General features: G+C 57.0%; 2 protein-coding genes across 2 annotated transcripts; one reads left to right on the top strand and one right to left on the bottom strand.

Moving 5' to 3' along the window:
* The first annotated feature begins 4,158 nt into the window (after positions 1 to 4,158).
* Positions 4,159 to 6,182, top strand: VOLCADRAFT_74407 (uncharacterized protein). The gene is made up of 2 exons (XM_002949891.1): positions 4,159 to 4,994; positions 5,342 to 6,182. The coding sequence occupies exons 1-2, from the start codon at positions 4,428 to 4,430 to the stop codon at positions 5,459 to 5,461; spliced, it is 687 nt and encodes a 228-aa protein (XP_002949937.1). The 5' UTR covers positions 4,159 to 4,427; the 3' UTR covers positions 5,462 to 6,182.
* A 1,968-nt stretch (positions 6,183 to 8,150) lies between these two features.
* On the bottom strand, positions 8,151 to 20,130 carry VOLCADRAFT_90264 (uncharacterized protein; the record flags this gene model as incomplete). The annotated part of the gene is made up of 17 exons (XM_002949791.1): positions 8,151 to 8,351; positions 8,686 to 8,951; positions 9,415 to 9,669; positions 9,884 to 10,109; positions 10,869 to 11,049; positions 11,293 to 11,402; positions 12,000 to 12,107; positions 13,737 to 13,919; positions 14,754 to 14,999; positions 15,366 to 15,501; positions 15,733 to 15,875; positions 15,936 to 17,318; positions 17,779 to 18,050; positions 18,271 to 18,547; positions 19,086 to 19,253; positions 19,547 to 19,660; positions 20,044 to 20,130. The coding sequence occupies 17 exons, from the start codon at positions 20,128 to 20,130 to the stop codon at positions 8,151 to 8,153; spliced, it is 4,356 nt and encodes a 1,451-aa protein (XP_002949837.1).
* Positions 20,131 to 20,336: the final 206 nt, after the last annotated feature.

The raw sequence follows: 20,336 nt of genomic DNA, 5'->3' as shown, positions 1-20,336 counted from the left end.
GTTACGGGTGGCCGCAACATCATATTCCCCTTGAATTTTTTTGAAAGTGGTCGTGCCTGTATGTGTGTCTGTATATGTCCGAGGTGGGTTTATTCCCTTGCCTGGTGTGTGTGTGTGTGTGTCTGGGGAGGGAGTTGAGGGGGGCCTGGCCACGACCCTGCCATTGCCGCCACTGCTACTGTTACTGCTACTGCTGCTTGTGTCCATGCTGCTACAGCCTACACAGTATTGGGGGGGAGGTTGGAACCCCCCCGAGAACCCTCTCAAAGGGTGGGGGATTCAGGGGCTGTCGTGCGGGAGTATTCTTGCCGTATTCTTGCCGTACAAGAAGCCAGGATGGGAGGTAAGGCTGGGGAGAGAGGGGGCCCGGGGGGTACCAGGTGATGTTACCCGGGGGGACAATTTGGCGCCGTCCCACCGCTTCAATGAGCCGAATCTGCGCCGCGAGGAGGTGGGTGTTCACGTTTTTTCAGCAGCGATGATGGTGGTGATGGTGGCTGGGAAAAGACAGGCCTATTCAGGTTGGTTGGTTAGTGGTTAATGGTTGGTCGGTTGGTTGTTAATTATCTTGCGCTTGTTGTGTGAAGTACAAGATAATCTACATTTTGTTTTCCCGCAGTGCAGCAAATGTAGTAGTAATAGTAATACGGGATGTGGTAGCTATAAATGACAGCGATAGCCACCGCCACCACAAGAACACAAACACACGCACAACTCGAGTCGCCCGGCTGCTAGTAGCAGTGGTAGTAGTAGTAGTATGGCTTTCGGATTTATTCTCTTTTGAGATTTTTGCTTTCTGTTGAATGGGGCAGGACGATGTGGCTGCAGGAGAGCGATTGATAAAGGAGCGCATGTATGTATGTATGCATGTGAGTAGATATGCCCACGGAGGGGGGCAGGGGGACATCCGAATGACTTTCGTAGTAGGTACGGCGCTCCCGTAACTTACGTCATTGCATCGTACAACCGGGTTTTAGGGGCAGCGGCGGGTCCCGGAATGAATGCTGAGGAGGGAGAAGTCACATGCGGATGTCCGGCAGTATGTACGGGAAAACACACACGCACGCACACGCACACATAAACACACAGGCGATGTGTGCGCCCCCCGCATGTGACCTTCCCCGGCCCCGGGCGCCCCCCCAAACACACACCGTATTCTCCTAATGGCGCTATGCTTTCATTTTTGGGCTTGGCTTGGCTGCGTGGTGGCAGCGTTGGGGCGGTGGGTGGTAGCCCAAATGACGCGACGAAGGGGGGCGAGGGGAGAAATCGCCGGGTGCCGGTGCTGGGTGTCGTGGCAGGGAGCAACTTGGCGTGCGGAGGAACGGGGTGTGGGTGTGCAAAACACAAAAAGCCAACTGGTTGCCGGGGTAGCCGGGAAAGCCGTGTAAAGGATGAGGAGCTCTAAAACTAATCGATTTTTGATGCAACGGAGTTTTTTGCCGTACATGTCACGATTGGGGGGACATGCCGGCTGTGGCAGCGCATTGAGCGTCTCTCTTCATACGCATCATTTCCCCCCCGTCCCCCTTTTCAACACTGACCCCGGAGAAGGGGGGGACGAGAGGCGGGAGGGCGGGCCTGTGTGTGTGGGGGGGGGAGAGGGGATGGATGTTAGGTTTCACTCCCCCCGGGGGAGAAGTTGTACAACCAGGCGGCTGGAGGAGGGCGGAGGAGAAAGGGTGGTCTGCGATTTGCGGCATGGTGTCTTTGTACGGTCTACGGCGAAGGTTGTACGATGTGAGGGTACGGGGGCGGTACGGCATACATGCGCAGCGTGCGGTACTATACGACGTAACGGTGGCTTGCTGGGGCTCCCGTCGTCATTCTGTTGTCGCTAGGTGCAGCGGAGCACCCACAGTTGTGAATGATTTCCACCTGCGCACAATCACAACCACCACAACTGCAACAACGACCATTTGCTCTCCGCGTCCTAAGTGTCACGGAACGGTGGTTGGCACCTCTGTTGGCCCCCACACTCTCGGTTTGAAAAGGAGGGTGTGGGGGAGGGAATGCGTCGCGTCTGGATATGCCGCGCGCGGCACACAGTCCATGTGTGTGTGCGTAAGTATATACGTATGTATGTTTACTTCCTTAAGCACAATTTTGCCTTTTAACATTTCCTACGATGGTATCATATCTAGTGGTGGTGATGGTGGCGGTCAAAAGGAGCTGGATTTTGTTCCCTCCCCGCTTCTTTTGGTGCTCACCCTCCCTTCCCCTCCCTCCCCCCCTCGCGGGGGGGGTGTTGTTCGTTAGCCGTGTAACGAATAGTCGTCGCGTGTAGCCCTCCTTGTGTCGTATTGTGTATTGTGTGTGTACGGCCCACACACATTTCCTCCGAGCGCTCCGGACTCCCCCCCCGCATCATCCCCCCCTGTCCCGGGAGCATGTGGGGCGGGCCCCGCATGTGGTGATTAACATGCCGGGATGCCCCCTCCTCCTCCTCCCCCCACCCGGGCTGTACTGTCGAGCGAAGCTGTTTGTAAGGTTAGCAGTAACAGCAGCAGCAGCATTTTCGGTCCCCGCTTCAAGGTGCCGCGTTTGAAGGGCGTATGTATACCTTGCAGATCTCTGCGTCGCCGGTGCGCCGACGAGGGGAGGGGAGGGGGGTGGCGGCCGAGAAAGGACGGGAGGGGGAAGGCGCCGTGTGAATTTGCGGAGTGTACATTGCCGGGGTGGTGTTTGAATGATGGATGATGATGTAGGTGTGCAGGATTCTTACTGGGTGTTTTGCGTACGTATAGATGTACGATCTTACCTGGCAGGGTGATTGTCGGTCGATGGGCGGCTGTACAGTAACAGCGGAGCAGTGTACGACTGTGAAGTACGGTAGGGTTATGATGGTGATGATAATGATATCGATGATGATGATGATGATGATGTCCACATCTACATAGACGCCACACGTGACCTGACATGACATGAGCTTTGTAACCTGTAGTGGTGGCGCCGGCCATTACTGAAGACAAGGACGCACACACACATACATTACACACGCAGGCACACACGCACACATACGCACACATACACACGCAGGCACACACACGCACGCACACATACGCACACATACGCACACACACATACACGTAAGGAAGGCGGGGAAATCGGAAGCCCGAGGGAATTGCCCTCCCTATCCTGTCTGGGACATGAGAACAGCGGATGTAGGGAACGTATGTATGTATGTATGTCTGCTTGTGTGGGGTAAGGGGGTATAGCTTCACCCGTGGCCGCCCGCCTGCTGGAAGCCCCCACCTCCCCCCCGATATTTCTTGGCGACCTCGTCCTCAGTGCCGAGTTCTACGAAGTTAGTGTTACCGTCCACCGGCATGAGGGCATCCACCTTCTACCGGTAGAGGGAACTCCCCCCCTTTCCACACCTCCCGGGGGGGCGGCACGGCGCAACTAGACACAGCACCCAAGTGAAACATGCAAAATGGGGATACGGACGCTTCAGAGACCAGCGGCGAAGGCAGGGAAAGGAAAGACGTGCCGGCGCCAGCGGGTCGTCCCTCAAAAGGTCGGACACGCAATTGCCGTGTAGTATGTGTCCCTGTGCTTCCTAGTTCTTAGACTGGGAGTTAATATGTTTTCATGACTGTTGGTTGCAGGGGCTGCTTGCGCGCCCACTGTCCAGCTCCGACCTCGCAACCCTGGGTGACCGCCATGCCATGATCGTTTTTGTCCCAAATCCAGGACTCACACCAGCAAAGCACGAGGGTGGGGAAGTTGATTTTTGATGATGCTCCACTATCACCCAGTGGTTCACGCAAAAAAAAACAGTTGACAGAGGAGGCCACATGAAGATGCGTACTTGCAGGAACGGATGACCCGTCCAAATTGACGCGGGAAGCGCGCTAGGGCATGTAAAATACACAGACGAGAAAGATCGTAAGTACTGCAAAAACACTTCGGATCCTCACAGCTAGCTGCCAGGATGCTTCGACGGCCGGGGCTTTTGCATCGGAAATAGAAACCATGTGCTTTCCTTATGTTGTGAAAAATTGTAAACACTGGCATGCAGTGTTCCTGTTGGGTAGGGTAGCCTACATATCTACACCAAGGATAGGTCTACTATGGCCCCAACAAAGCAGTTGGGGCCAAAAAGAGGAAGGACCATATGGCACCGTCAACTTTTCCGCCAGCAGTTGTCACAGCCACAAAAGAATAAATTATAATTATATGCTGACTCTTGGGGGTTGCCTGAACTCAGTCAACGGATGTTGCCCTTTCCATTAAGGACCAATTGACCTTTGCGTGCGTGGAGCCTGACCTGTTGCACGATGGGATACATACTTATGAGGTAGAATAAAAAGAGTTGTAGGTGCCCTACCTGTGGAGGCATCACTGCAAGTTTTACAAACTATTGAAGCCAGTTGTAAAACGTCCGCTCCAACACAGATAGGAAGCAGAGGTAGCACAACGCAATGTCAAGCTGTCCTTTTGCATCTGCGTGGGCAGTCCAAAACAGCGGCGCGGTGGGGGCGACGACATTAAATGACTTGCGCCACGCACACAGCGACTTGCAAATGCCAGCCAAATCTCAGGGAGCCCTATTCGATGACGCTTCCTTCCCTCGGACAATTAGCACGCCGAACCTTGCCTCCGAAGCTTCAAAATCTGTTTCAACTATGACCTCGGCGACGGCGTCACCATCATCTGCCAGCGCCGCGCGGCAAGCGCGCGTGAGCAACCCTAGTGCAACAACGAAACCGTCGTCTTCCACCACCACTTCTTCTTACATTTCTTCATTTAGCAACTCCGCTTCAACCATGAGCCAGCGACTCACACGGCGGCAGTTGCGAAAGATGGGCAAGTGCTGGAACCTGTCTGAGGTACGGCAGCATGCCCGCAAGGACGACGCGTGGATCGCGGTGGACGGAAAGGTGTACGACATCACCGAGCACCTGCTCAACCACCCAGGGTGGGAGGACAGCTCGGCCATCAGCACAGTGCTATCCATTCTGGCGCACGCCGGGACCGACTGCAGTCAGGTGCGTGTGCGAGTGCGCGTCTTCACACACACGTTGCCCTCTGCAACAGCAACATTTTAGCAGCAGCACCTTCTCCGTATCAGTACGGCAGTTGTACGGCACTACTTCCAACCTGCCAGTGACAGTAGCTGCCGACAGGTCCTCCGTACGGTTCCATGCCTTATGCCTGCCTAATCGTCAATCATACACAACTGCCGGAAGCAGCAAAAACTTATGTGCGGTGTTTTGTTGGCTCTGTGGCGTGTCGGGGTGTTGCACGGCGGCGTACCTTTCCTAGTCCCGCCAACCAAGCGGACTCACGCCATGTTGCTGTCCATGTGATTTTTTTGCGCCTTCTTTGTTTTCAGGAGTTTCGGGAAATCCATCGGCCGTATCCCGTGGCTTGGCGACAGCTGCAAGCTTACTATATCGGCGACTTGGCACCGGAGGAGGAGGAGGGGCCCAGCTCGAGTCGCCTGTCGAGTTAGCTCGTCTTTGCATTCGCGGGACGCCAAATGGGCGTTTTGCATCTCTTGAAAACTCTTACCTTTCCTATTCGCAAAATTCTTCTTCTACTTTTCCTCCAAATGTTGGCCTTTATGTATATTAATTGGGCACTCAGTAATATTACCTTACAGGCGGGGCGGGACTGCCCGTCGTGTTCATTTCATTTCGTTTTTCCATTTTTTGGCACCGTACATATGAGCATGCAGGACAGCGCGCAGCATACCTTCACTTTATTGCGCTGGGGTATTAGGATGGATTCTTTGGATTCTGGAGTGTACGGCGTGGAGTGTAAACGGCGGTTGGTACGGCGGTGGTCGTTGCCACGCCGGGTCTGTGTGGACTCGTTACCTGTGTGAGTGGTCTGTACTAAATCCATTATATTATATCTTGGAATCCATACAGGTTATGCTCGCGTTAGTATGAAAACCAATACACGTGAGGTGTTTGGGCGGTTGCCTTGATGAGGATAGGTTCCTTTACAGCCTCGTAGATAGATAGTCACCGGATGGGGGGAAGAGGTAGCAGGACAGGAATTCGGGGTATTTGCTTGGATGGCATGTCGTACTGTGTCATTACGGTAGTCGTACTGGACGCGCTACTTGATCAGAGCGGTAGGGGTAGGCAGACAGCCTGATGGGGCTGTGGGCTGTCACTCACCGCCGCCATACCCCGAATAAACATTGCAAACATCGATCGACCCCTATGGGGCTCGAACCTCGAACCCACAGCAGACCCGAGGGCCGTATCAAGAGAAATCACCGCCGCATCTCGCCCAGCAGACATTTTCCACCGCCACCGCCCCACTAACGTCATATAGCAGCAGAAGCAGGAGGCCATCTCGGCACACGGGACGAGGGGGAAGCAAGGAGGAAAGCATGTAGGGGATATGTAAGCAGACCACGTAGCGTGACCAGATAGGACAGTTTGCTCAGTGTACGACACAGTACGATAAGCAATCCGCCAAAAACATGCTTTCCGTGTCTATGGGGAAGGCACCTCGATCCCGCGGGAGGCACTTCATTGGAGAATTGAAGAGATTGATTAATACGGATTGTAATAAAAGCAAAAGGGCGTCATATAGAATTACAAATTATAAGTCCAGCACGAGTGGGGGGGGATCCGTCAAAGCCGGGAGGCCATGGAGGCCATGTATAGCCATATACTGGATGAGGCGGGGTCTAGATAGCAGAACCAAATAGCCACCGTCGGTTGTATGGCTGGCTTTTGATTGGACGGTCAGTCCTCCCGGATATATCCTCACCCGCCTGACACATGCTCACTGCGGCCGAATGGGTCACCATCTGTTGCAAGGCAAATTGGCTTGCGAACTGGTGGAGTTGTTAGAGTGCATGGTGTGCCCTGACAGCGCACTTTATGTCTTCAGACCTGTACTTCAGGCTGTTCTAGCTGGCCGTACATGTGAATGCATGGCTAAAACGGCTTTGTTTTCAGGCACATTCTCTTTTGTCATACATTTGCAATAACGGCTGTCGCGCGCTTAGGAGGTTTAGCACGAAACTGCGCTCCACATACCCAGAGAGGCAAATAGTTTTCCTTCGGCGCCAAAATTGGAAAAAAACCTTTCATTCACTAAATCCCTTCGGATTGGAGCGCCCAATGCGGCCCCCCTCATAAACACCCCTCGATACAAGCAAAGCGCTCCACCCAGCTACCAAAGGCCCAGCCCAGGAAAGCCCTCCAATGCTCCAGGGACAGCACCGCCCGCGAAATCACTCCTCTCATCGCCGGGGGCCTTCCCGCACCTGTACATGGTTCTGCTGCTCTGCACCCTCCTTTCGGTGCACCGTGCATTATCACCGTACCACTCTAACTCATTCATACATTACCACACTTAGGGTTCCTCGCCGACACCTAAACCTCAATTCCAGTGCTCGAGGGCCGCGTAGCCGATTATTGCTTCATCGCGGATTGATGTTTGTTAACTAAGATTGTGGTCTAAGAGAACCTGAGCACACTAAGAAAACTCCCAAGACACCGGGTTGATACACCACCAGCGACAGGCTGGACCGCACCCGGGATACAACTGCCCCAAAACCCTGGTGGAACAAATTGCAACAGAATTCGGGTCAATCACCGTATGGCGACTGGTTGGATTCAGTTTTAGTGTTCTCAGTTGCATACACGTACACATACACATACTGCAGGAGGAGGTGGGTACAACGTAGAAGTGCGCGAGGTATAGAGGTACGTATGCATGTATTGTAAGTACAACAGACACGGACATGAACGCTCAAAACATTGCGGCGGAAAGCGCCGTCAACTTCCTCTCAGCGGGGTCTCAGCTGCGGCCCCACACACCCCACACCCCCGCCACCACTACCCCTGTTCACGGCTCCCACCCCGGACCCCCCGGCCACACAGCTCCGCCGCCATCAACAACCAGTAACGGCCCTCACAAGGTGGCATGTGTACGGTAGTGCTACCTCCAGAGGGGGTGAAGACAAACAGACAGACAGACAGACAGGAAGTGAAGGGAGAGATGCGTCGCCAACGACTCGCAAAACTTAGGTCGTGTGAAAGAGGCCGTCGCCGTCGCCGTCGCCAACGCTGAAACGTCATCATCACAGCTGCCAACGACGAGCGGAGCAGCCCGCCCTAGGCCGGCGGCCGGAGGTATCAGTCGAGAATTAAGATTTAAGATTTGAGATCTCAGTTCCGACGGTAGTTTGCGCCACAGCCCAAAATGTCCAACATGCCCATTCCGGTGCTGGCGGAGGAGGAGGAGGCTGCAGCAGCGCTGCTGCCGCCGCCGCGAGGGCCCCGCAGACCGCCGCTGGCGGCGGGCACCCCCCCAACGGCTACGGAGATTTGCCAGCTGAGCTCCTTCACCTGCAGCTGGCTCTCGGACAGCTGCGGCAATACCGGGGCGGCGGCAGTTATAACCCGTTGGGCAGGTCGGTACGGATCGGTACGGCATGAGCGTTGTAGATGATATGGAGGGGGACCCAGGCTGCTGTTGAAAATGGATCGAGCACACACACACACATATACATACATACACACCAGAGCACCTTGGTGGCTGAAGTTGCTCTCCATAAAATATTTACGCAAATCACCAACCAAGCTACCCAACCAGGGAGGTGCAATCTAGACTCCTCCCGGACCACACCACACCACACCACACCCCTCACCACAGCCCATATCCTAGCGTCGCCAACAGGGCCACAGGCCCCCCACCCCCCACCTGCTGTTGTAACCGGGAGACCTCCTCCTCCAAACCCACGGCACGCCGCGTCTGCACGGCAGCCGCCAGCTCCGCCTCATCCACCCGCTGCTGCATCTCCGCAAGCATACCCGAATGCCGGGCAGCCAGACGGCGGTCCTCCCGCGACAGAGCCCCCGAGGTGGTCGGGGAGGCGGCGAAGAGGGTGTCGCCAGAGACCCCGTCAGCGGCGTCGCCGTCACCCGGGACGCCGTCTCCCCGGGTGCCGTACTCGCCGGAACGGGCACCTGAATGTGCCGGCAACAATACCCCCATATGTAGATCAATAAGCTATTAATTGGATTGTTAATAATTAATAAATTAGTAAATAGACTGAACAACGTCAAGGAAAACATGCCAACACGTTCTGGGCGTGTGGGGAAAGGTTTTGAAGTCGCGAGGGTATTTGGGCGGTGTGAAGGCAAAGAGCGGAACATGACCGGAATGCCTGAATACAGCAGTCCGACTCCAGACTCCGCGACCCGGCGGCCATGTGGAGGTCACGTGGGCGACGGATCGACAGCCGCAGCACCCACTGACACTAAACTCCCGCCTAAGGTTGGGTTGAACAAAAAAACATTTCCTTTTCTTTCCATGACATGCGACGACACAAGGGGGCGGGGGCGCCACAATGAACCATAGCTTGCAAGTGTACAACCAGAGCCCAAGTCCCCAGTTCGAAGCCCGAACCCCCCGAGAGTTAGCACGCACCTACGAGGCTGCCCACGCGGTCGCGAGAAGATACCGACGGCCGCAGGACCCCCATGGCGGCGCCAGCCACCATCGGCCCCCCGGATGTACGACCCTCGTCATCCACTCTCGCCAGAGCCAACGTCAGCTCGATCTTGGCCAGCTCAGCCGCCTCCGCGCGCGCCTCCGCCTGGCGGGCCTCTGAGGTCGCGGCCTGCTCCCGCGCCAGTGCGGCCGCCACCCTCCGCTCAGCCTCCTCCTCGCGAGCCGCCACAGCTGAGGGTGAGGGTGAGGGTGAGGGTGAGGGTGAGGGTGAGGGTGAGGGTGAGGGTGAGGGTGAGGGTGAGGGTGAGGGTGAGGGTGAGGGTGCACGCCAATGCCTGAATCGAACCCATGCAAAATCGCCTCCCCCACCTCTGCCCCGCCGTCTACCCGGCTATGGTGTTGCTCGTCGGCGGCTGTTTCCCCCTCCCTCCCTTCCCCCCCTCACCCGCCGCCACCATGCGCTCAAAGTCCTGTCGCAGAGACTCCCCGTCCCGGTTAGCAGCTGCCTGGCCCGCTCGCTCCTCCGTCAGCATCGCCTCAACCGCCGCCAGCTTGCCCGCCGCCTCCGCCGCCGCCGCAACCTGCACCGACAGCGACCCTTCCAACCGCACCGCCGCCGCACGCGCGTCCTCCAGCTGCTGCTGCAGTGTTGCCCGCTCCGCCTCCACCGCCTGGTGGTGGTACCACGTGGACTCACATGTGTGACCCGCGACATCCATCACATAGGTGTGTGTATGTGTATGTGTATGTGTATGTGTATGTGTATGTGTATGTGTATGTGAATGTGTATGTGTATGTGTACGTGTATGTGTATGTGTATGTGTATGTGTATGTGTATGTGTATGTGTATGTGTATGTATCTGTATCAACATATGACGGAGTCTCTTTAATACATGTGTAAGATTGTTGCGAAAAAACCTCCGTCCGGCCCGCCATGATACAATCTGAACGAATGCTGAACAGACGAACAAATACCGGACCCGGAAGAATTCCTCCGAAACCCCCTTCCTCCCTGCAGCTGTGAAAACACACATAAACACACATACATACACACACATACACACATACACACACATACACACACCGACCTTTTCCCGACACGGATCTGGGATATGTCCCCATAACCCGGCGGCGGGGGAGGTTCTGGTAGCCACGGTAGCCGTGACAGCAATGCCGGACAGCAACGGGTTCTAACGGCTGTGCGGATGACGTCTCGAGTGATTGCGATGGGCGTGAATACCCGCCTGGGTTAGGCCCCCGCTCCCCTCCCCTTCCCTTTCCCCTCCCCCCCCCCTTCACACGCAGATACCACCACCTCCAACAACCCCAACTGCACCATGCCTGCCATGACGTACCAGGCCCCTCCCCCGGTGCGCAAACACCACACGCATACACACACACACGCGCGCGACCGCGCGCATTCGCTTTACCTGGCACCTCGCCGCCTCCTCCTCCGCCCGGTGCTCCGCTGCCGCCGCCGCCGCCACGTGCGAGGCGATCTGCGCCTGCACCGCCTCCAGCTGCTGCCGCGCCGACTCCAGCTCGCCCTTGAAGCTGCGCTGCAGCACCTGGAACTTGCGGTTACGTTCGGCCGCCTCGGCCTCCATAGCCCTGCTCGGGGTATGGTGGGAAGTCGGAAGGGTTAGAAAGGGCCAATACACACACACCCTCTCTCTCTCTCCAGGGAGTTACAGCTACAGCTACTAGGGGGGCCATTTGGATTATTCGTGATCGTCTGTTTTTGCCCTTTTGCCCCGTACTCCACGGTCGTACAACACCCGGCCCCAAAACAACCCCTCGTGGCTCTCGTTGTGTGCCCCTCGGCATACACACACCCCAATACACACCCCGCACCTGACACGTTCCTCCAGCTGCTGCTGCGCCGCCTGCGCCTCGGCAGCTGCCTGGCGCGCCGCCGCTTTGTCCGCCTCCAGCCGGGCCGTGAGGGGGCCAAAGTCCGCCACCTGCCACCGCCACCATCACCACCACCACCACGGCATGCATGTCAGCAGACAGGCAGGCAGGCCAAAGGTACCGAGCAGGTAACGCCTAGTAGGCGAGCTAGGGCGCTACGGTAAACGAGTTGCCGGCTGTGCGGCACGTTAGGACCGCAGCAGCAGCAGCAGCAGCAGCAGTAGTACGTAGCAGCAACGGCCCAATCAATCATCGGCCGCACCAGGGGGTGGGGGCCCCCACGGCGTTACAAGCACGTGCAGCGCACACTCCACGGGATGTGTGTGCACGACGCGCGTACGATGTGCATTAGTCACATCCCAGTACGAAATATGAAGTGCACATATCAATTAGAATGTTTTCATTCCTTGGACACAGCACGCACACATCACATATCACCACAAGTCACGCCTCTGTGTTTTCCCCCCGCTCCCGTTCCCGCTGCCCCGTTGAGGGCCCCCTAATATCCCCCTGTCCAAATAAACGAGCCTTGCTTGCTCTAACCCTGCGTATCAGAATCCAAGATCCGTAATTTAATATAAAATATTTAAATTAATTAATATTCCGTGATCCAACGATACACCGTACAAGAGTGATCCGTGCCGTACCTTTTTCCGTAGCCGCTCCATGTCGCCACTGGCGGCCTGCAGCACCGCCAGCTCCTCCTCCGCCGCCTGCGCCCTCTGCCTGACGATCTCCAGCTCATGCTGGGTCTCCTGATCAAGCAACGTCGTAATCAGGCCATGAAATACACATAGGGTGAAGCACGACGGGGTTGAGGTGGGGGAGCATACATGCACGCATCCGCGCAAGCAAAGCACACATATGCATGTGCGATGATGCGTTTAGGTGAATGTGGATGTGAATGTGTATGATATGACGGGTAGGAGGAGGGGGGATGGTGTCGCGCTACATCTCGTCGTTATGTCGTTCACATGAGGTAACCTGACACATCGCATGTTTGCGCAGCCCACTCGCTTTCCGTCTTTCGTGCCGTTTTTAACTAACGCACACAGACCTACACACAGACCTACATACAGACTGCGGCTCAGCTCACTAAAACGATCACATATGATAGACACAGCAGCGGCGGTCGTGTGTGGTTGCGTTTTTGAACATGGCGAAAGCATCTGACAGCTGAGAACTAGACAGAGAAGGAGAAGATTTCTTGCTCCAGGCGATGGACGCCATAGGCGCCCGTGATGGCCTTCAGGCTTGGGCCCAACTAGTCCTTACAAACACTGATTCACAGGCGTTGATCAGTGGATATAGATCACGCCTACTGCCCATGGCCCAACGTGTTGTGTACGGCAAGGATGCCCCCTATCGCCTTTGTTGTATCTGCTTGCCGCACATGCATTTCTTTGCTGGATGCATCATTGTGGAGTGGGAGTGTAGGGTTACATCAGGACACCGGTCCGCTTCAGATTGCGGTTCAGTTTGCAGATGATACTGAAGTTGGATTTGGATGGCCGGCATGTGGTGTATGGGGACGTAATTTACGAAACGTCGGGACAAAAATTCCGCCTGGATAAGGTGGAGTTATTGGCGATTGGCGAGGTTCGAGTGAATTGAAATGATGATGCATGCGGCATGAAGGTAGTTGATACCGCAACGGCTCTGATTCTGCTGCCCTTCGCCGAGGGGGAGCAGCAGGCCGACAAAGTTGAGTCACGGTTTGCAAAAGTAGCACTGTTGCACTTGTCGGTGTTTGGGCCGTGCAACAGCAACCGCTGCTTACGGGCCGCATCACATACTTTGGCACGTGGAACGAGGTGGAATGCCACCAAATGCGGTAGCAGATACCTTGGAAAGGAAATCGGCATGCCATATTGACTGATTGGAGTTGCAACCTCCAAATTCAAAAAAAAAAACGGACAAACGGGATTCCCCGGCGCCTATTACCAGGTCATCCGACCTGTGGAGGTTTCGGAGCGGTCCCAATTAGGGAGCATGTTCAGATGTTCAGATGTCAGATGTTAGGCTCTGTTAGATCCGTGTTGCACTCCAGGCAGTGGGAATGCCAAACAAGTCCGCGCCTTGGGTGCAGGTCATAGCCTCATACTTAGCTGGAATACATCCGGTCTTAGTCGTAGCCGAGCTTGCTGAGGTGTTGTGCATGCCGTTACGGACCAGTTGTTCTTCCTTTCCAGGCTATGTGTGTCTATTACAGCGACAGGTTATGTGCCCTTTGGCTCGGTTTCTTCGCTTTACGGTATAGAAACTGGTAGCCTGCTGTAATAACAACAACAATAGACACACGGACACATACACACACATAAACACATAAACACAAGATAGCATTAGGAAGAAGACAGCACACATAGATACGCACAGGCACGCACTTGCAAGGCCGCCGCATGACGGCCCGCCGCCTCCTCCAGTCGAGTCTGCCACTGCTTGGCGAGCGCCGCAGTTGCCGCCGCCACCTCCGTCGCTGCCCTGGCCTCCACCTCAGATCGGACCACGGCCGCGGTGGCCGCAGCGGCATCACGCTCCGCAGTCAGACTGTCCCGGAGCACCGACACCTGGGGGGGCGGGGGAGGGGGGATTACGTCATCGGCCCAGGAAGGAGGAGGATTAGGGAGAAGGGAGTAGAATCAGAAAAGAATATCATATGAACCAAGACAGTTAAAATACACCGCAGCAAGGAACAACGTGTAAAGAAGTGGCAATTAAATTAATAATGCAAGCAGCATACCACGCTGCACATGTCAAGGTACAAGCAGCGTGAAAAAATAAATAAAAAAGACCTTGCGCATCGTATGTTATGTATGTGTATACAGCGCAAGCCGAGTGCAAGGTGGAGAAGATTCGAGAGAGATCTCCCCTGGAGCCAGCAGGGTGTGGGTTTTGAGACAGCAGGGCGGCTCCAGGGCGGCTCCAGGGCGGCCGCCACCAGGGCGGCTACAGGCGACATGCGTCCCCCTCCATTTCGGGTTCCTACGTCTTACGAACGGCTAGTCCGGTGGTTATTTTGTGCTCCGTGTAGCATTACGGCACGACTTATGCTTCTTATTGTGGTGGCGGCAGCGGCTACACGGCTACACGGACGGATTCAGTCGGACTCCGCGGGGTCGCCCTCACCGGCGCCATACCCCTCGCCTGTGCTGTGCTGTGCTGTGTACCGCACCACTTCCGAGCATCCCGATATATACATCCACACACACATATCTGCTTTTATCCGCTGCCACCACCACCACCACCATACAAGAGCGCCAAGAGCGCATCCTCCTACCTCCGTAGCTCAGATCACTAAGCCTGTAACCCTCTCTCAACCCCATCTCACCCACACGCACACACTCCTCCACAGGACCCAATCCGAAAATTGGTTTGAGAGTTGCCATCATCCCGCACCCTACCACCCTGCCTGCCTGCTGCTCAAGCTGGCGCGCGGCGGTCCGCGCCGACACCGCCTCCTTCTCCATCGCCGTCAACTTGTGCTGCAGCGCCGACACCGCCTCATCGTGCTGCGCGGCGGCCGCTGCGAGCGCCGCCTCCAGCTCTGTCGTGCGGGATGTAGCTGCCGCCAGCCGCTGCGCCGCCAGGGCCACCTCCGCTTTTGAGCCCGTCCGTATCGCCTCCAATGCGGCGGTCTTGTCCGCCACCTGACATCGCCCCGCCATAAGGCCCAGTAAGAGAATTTTACTAAAGTGGGAGAAAAGAAAAGAATCCACTTTCTTCTCAATTTCTGAACCTCCACCAATTCCGAACCTTCGTCATTTCTGAATTGCCATACACAAACCCTTTTAAGGTGCTGCTTCTGCTGCTGCTTCTGCTCTTATTCCCTCCTATATACTTATCCGACCACCTCCCCATTTTCCCCCATACAAAAGTAGTTTAAATTCTCCTGCCTCTTCTCCTGCTACTTGCTGATAACACCCCAGTAATAACTTTTTAAGGTTAGTCGATATAATAGCTGCAGCCGGGCCCCGCAGCCGGCTCACCCAGGTAGTGTACCCTCGGGGCCTCACCTCGTGAGCGAGCCTCTCCACCTTGGCCTCAACAGCAGCCACGTGGTTCCTGGACGCGGCCAGCTCGGACAGCGCGTCGTGCAGCTCCTTCTTGGACTGAGCTAGAGCACGCTCCGAAACCTGCAGCGCCTGGGACCTACCGCACGGCATCGTGGCAGGACCATACAGGCAGGGAGCGCGGCCATTATTTTTAATATTCATGCAGCAGACCACCTGAGAGGCAAAGGACGCATCCCACACCCACGGCACAGCACCGCTGCTGCTGCCACCACCACGGCGCACACAACACGCGTTAAGGAAAGGTACCGGAATACCACGTAACCAGACACACTCCCCTCCAGATTTCCAAGCCCTGCCCTCCACATACCCTTTCGCAAGCTGCTGCTCCAGCTCAGATACCCGAGCTTTGAGCAGCTTCTCACTGCTTTGCGCCGCCGCCAGTGCCGCCGCTGCCGCCTGGGATGTCTCGCCGCTCTCACTAAGCTGCTGCTGCTGCTGCGCAACCTGGCCCTCCAGAGCAGCCACGCGGGACATCAGCGCCGAGCACGATGCCTCCAGCTCGCTCCGCACCTTTTCCAGTGCGTCTGCCTGTGCCTGCGCTTCCTTTAACGCTTCTGACCCGTGGGTCACTTCTGCTTCCAGACGGGCTTTTTCATCCTCCAGCGCCTCTAAGCGCGCCTGTGCCTCCAGCAGAGCGCCCGAGACCTCCGCCAGCTGCTGATCTAGGCGAGTCTGCTCCTGCGACAGCCGCAAGCAGCGACCCGCAGCGTCCTCACCGGCAGTGGCGAGGGACGCCACAGCTGTGTCCAGCTCGCCTCGGAGCTGCTGCACCTGTGCTTCCGCCGCCTCCGCGCGTGCGATCAGCGCTGCTTCGGTAGCAGCCGACGCTTCGGCGGCGGCGGACGCATGAGCCTCCAGGTCCATTACCCGCTGCGCCGCCGCTGCTGCGGCAGCGGCGGACGCCGCCAACCGTGCTTCCAGCTCACGCCCGCGTTGCTCCGCCGCATCCAGGTCCGCCTGCAGCCGCCGCCGCTGCTCTTCCGCCTCCACACTGCATGCCTCGCGGGCCTCCCGAGCCTCTCGCAGCTGCCCCTGGAGCCGCTGCAGCCGCTCCTCCAGGGAAGCCCGCTCCTGCTCCGCCAGTTGCACCCGCTGCCGTATATCGTACAGCTCGCCGTCACGCGTGCCCAGCTGCTTCCGTAGCTGCGCTGCCAACTCAGCCCCGGAGCGCAACTGTGCAATCTCGGCCCTCAGGCGCAACAGCTCATTATTATGCTCCTGTGCTGCATCATGCGCTGACGGTGCCAGCACCACCGCCGCCGCCGCTGATGACGACGACACGGTAGCCGAGGCCGTGTCCCGATGGCCCTGCAGCGCCGACAGCTGCTTTTCAACATCATCTAACAAATTGGCGTACGGAACGTACTTTGAGACGGTCGCCTCGTACAGCGCCGCCGTCGACTCAAGCTGCCCCACATACAGCGCCAGTTGTTGCGCAACGTTGGCACCTGCAGCTGCAGCGCGGCCCTGCTCGTCTGCCTGGCGGCGCAGCTCGTCCAAGCTGTCGTTCAGCTCGTCCAACTCACGCCGGTGACGCGCTTCGTCTGCCGCCAGGCGCTGCTTCAGGCGCTCCAGCTCTCCCGCCACCTCCGCCGCACGACCTTCCGCTTCCACCCGTCCCAGGCCCGCCTCCGCCACACGACGGCGCTCGAGCTCCAGCGCCGCGTCGCGTTCCTGCAACACTGCCTTGTGCTGTGCAAGCTCTGATCGTAGCTGCTTCAACTCGGCTGTCAACACTTCCGTCTGCTGTTTGGCCTCTGCCAGCTGCGCCGATAACGCGGCGGAGGCGGCCTCCGCTGCTTGGACCTGCTGCTCCTGCTGCTGGCTCTGCACTTGCAGCTCCGCGGCCAGGCGGCCGGATTCAGCGGCCGCCTGCTGGGCCCGCGCCTCTGCCTGCGTTCACGTGCGCGGTGTCGTGCACGGCTTCCTGTTATTAACAATATAGCAAAGCGCCACGGACCCCAAGGGCCCTATTACTGCTCTCACATTCTGCTTACAAATGAATGCCGATCATCCTCCAACAGTGGGCGGTTTAGCGCTAACGCCTTATTAAGCACGCGGTAGGCCATGCGAGCTCTCCCACCATCCCGTCTATTGCGTTGACTGATGCACAAACTATTACACTACCACGGCATTGCAAATGCCAAACTGCTATAGACCTATAGACTGGTAATTAATATGCCTGTTGGCCAAAAGCCCTTGCGGCCGCTACGGGCTGATGTCCCATGTGCAGGTCCCAAAGCCCGCTGTCCCCTCCGCCACCACACCTTCGCCAAACAGCACTAAGCACCCTCCTCCCGCCCACAAACAGCAACTAGGCATCTCCTCCCGCCTGACTAAGAGCCTGCCGGACCTCGTTGAGGTCCGCCGTCGCCGCGTCAAGCTGCGCCTGAAGCCCCGCCACAGCGGCGTCCATCTCCGCCACTGCCGCCGCCTGGGCCTCTGCCCGGGCAGCCGCCACAGCGACCCCAAGCGCAAAAGCCGCATCCTGCTGCTCCTGCTGCCTCCGATCCAGCTCCGCCTGCAGTTGCGCCAGGTGCTCATCGCGCTGCTGCAACTGGGCCCGCAGCTCACCAACCTGCTCGGTCAGCTCATCAAGACGCTCTGGAGACGCTGCCGTGCTACCTGCGTTTCAGACAAGGATTAAAATCAAGGCCGCCGGGGCAAACACTCTCGAGCGCCTTCCCCTAAGTCTAAATTTCTTAAATGTAGCAGTTAACGATATGGAAAACGGTGTTTCCCTTAAGCACGAGCAGGGCACCCGGATGTACAGCATACACACACGGCGGAGCATACACACACGCAATAGCAGAGCCAGAGGTCCGGGCCCCAATTCGCCTCGCACCCCTGATGTACTTAGCGCCGTCCTCCGTCCTCGTCCCCACCCCTTGCCGGAGCTCGCCCGCCAGCATCTCACTCTCTTCGCGGTTCCGCCGTAGCGTCTCCAGTTCCTCCTTCAGCTGCTGCTGCTGCTGCTCCAGCTCCCCATGCTGCTCCCGCAGACGTGTGTGGCTGGCCTCCAATTCAGTGAGCTGTTGTTTGGTCGCCATAAGCAAGCTGTACTGGCGCCGGCCCTTGGCCTCCATCGCCTTGGCGGCCGCCTCGCTGGCGGCCAGGGCGTCCTTGGGCAAGATGAGGGGGGGATGAGGAGGCGATGAGGAGGGTTGGAGGTTAAGGCGAAGACAAGCGAGCGCTGAGACGACGGTACGGGACAGGGGTAAGGGTGAGAATAATGTGGTATAAGCATTTTGGCGCTCATATGCACTGGATGCACACAGCACCGTGGTAATGCCGTGGTCGAGGGGTTTCATCGAGTGGTAAGGTGTAAATCCGTGTGCGCTTTGTTGTAGGACCGACCGGTAGTGTGATCATGGGCATAGTCGCGTGGCGTTCTTTCTCTTCCCTCCCAGCCGCCGCTGCCGCCGCGTGGTGCCTAAACACGGCCTGACGTGTCATGCCCCGCTTAAGTGCTCGCCCAAACCCAACTTCTGCTGCCTTCATCCATCTGCGCTGTAACCGCCAATCTCTGGTATCATCGGTATCACTCGTCTGTAGTTCCTCTTCCTACCATCCATCCCGCATCCTGATTTCCGGTTGTTTTCCACCACGAGAGAGAAAGAGAGAAGCTCTCCTGTGCGGTGCTACCTTTAATTTCTGCACCTCCTCCGACGGCGCCGACTGCCCAGTCGTAGCGCTCTGCATCTGCATCTGCTGCTCCAGCTCCCTCTGTACGGCCTCCAGCCGCTGCTCCGCCGTCACCTTGGCGGCCTGCTCCCGTGCGAGCGCGTCCTGGGCATCCTCCAGCTCCCCCAACACGTCCGCCGCCGTCTAGCACAACAAGGACACACCAATACACACACACACACACACACCGCAGTCTCACACACGGGTTGTGCCTCGGAGCGTCGCTGGGCATTGCTGGCCCATTTTTCACGAGGGCAAAGGCATTGCGGGCGGCAACAGCAACGAAAAGTATGATATACATGCGGATGTAGGTAGAGCGCTGGGAACTGAGGTGACAAGAGGGACTTAGTCGGGCCCCAGCAAGACCCGTCGACCTCTCCCTTGAATGTGTGGGTGGTGTGAGTTTGCACACGGTCTGGAATGTCGGAGGGGCGTACCTCTTGGAGCTTCTGGACTTGACGCTGTAGCTTTACATTCTCTTCTCGTAGCTGGATTAGGGACGCGCTCTCCTGCAGCTCATGAACCCCGCAGATTGGTGAGGAAGCCCTTGCCTGCATAAGCGCGCGGCGGTTCCGTACCAAACCCTGTCACCTGTCCATTTGAGCTGTGTGCTAGGACCTGATCTCCATGGCCAGCAGTAACCCCCGACTGCGAAAGAGGGAGGGGAAGCGATAAATGCAAGCTCGGGCCTGACCCGTGCGCAACTGCTAAGCGTACCGCTTTCACAGGTTGTCCAGGTTCGATGACCAAGACGCTGCTTGCAAGCTTATCTAGTTGTCCAGTCAGTTGTTGCTTGGCGGTGTTCTTCGTACGCAAGGAAAGGCCATCAGATCAGCATGGAAGGCACGGACCCCAGACATTTACGATGACCGATCGGAGCAAGATAATAAAATATACACGATAAGCGTGCATCTGGATTTATGCTTGTCCTCACCAAAGTCGCATCAAGACCAGCCTCTTTGATTACCGACCCGGCTTGTTCTGATACTAATTTCGTTAGGTTGTTAATCTGGCCCCACATGTTTGCTCTGCAGGTTGCGCCAGCGTGATTATGAACAGAGGGAATTAATAATACTTTACACGAAAAGCTGGCTAGTACAAGTGTAACCTACTTGGCGTCACGTTGCCAAGAAAACAAGCAGTTGCAGAGTGTAATTCGCGTCTGACCAACAAAGGAACCTTGCCGTAAGGTGTACGAAAAGAGTGACAATCAAGCGTCCAGGGTTG

This window comes from Volvox carteri, assembly GCF_000143455.1.
Source record: "Volvox carteri f. nagariensis unplaced genomic scaffold VOLCAscaffold_16, whole genome shotgun sequence".
Lineage (NCBI taxonomy): Eukaryota > Viridiplantae > Chlorophyta > Chlorophyceae > Chlamydomonadales > Volvocaceae > Volvox > Volvox carteri.
This window is presented reverse-complemented; position numbering and strand designations above follow the sequence as displayed.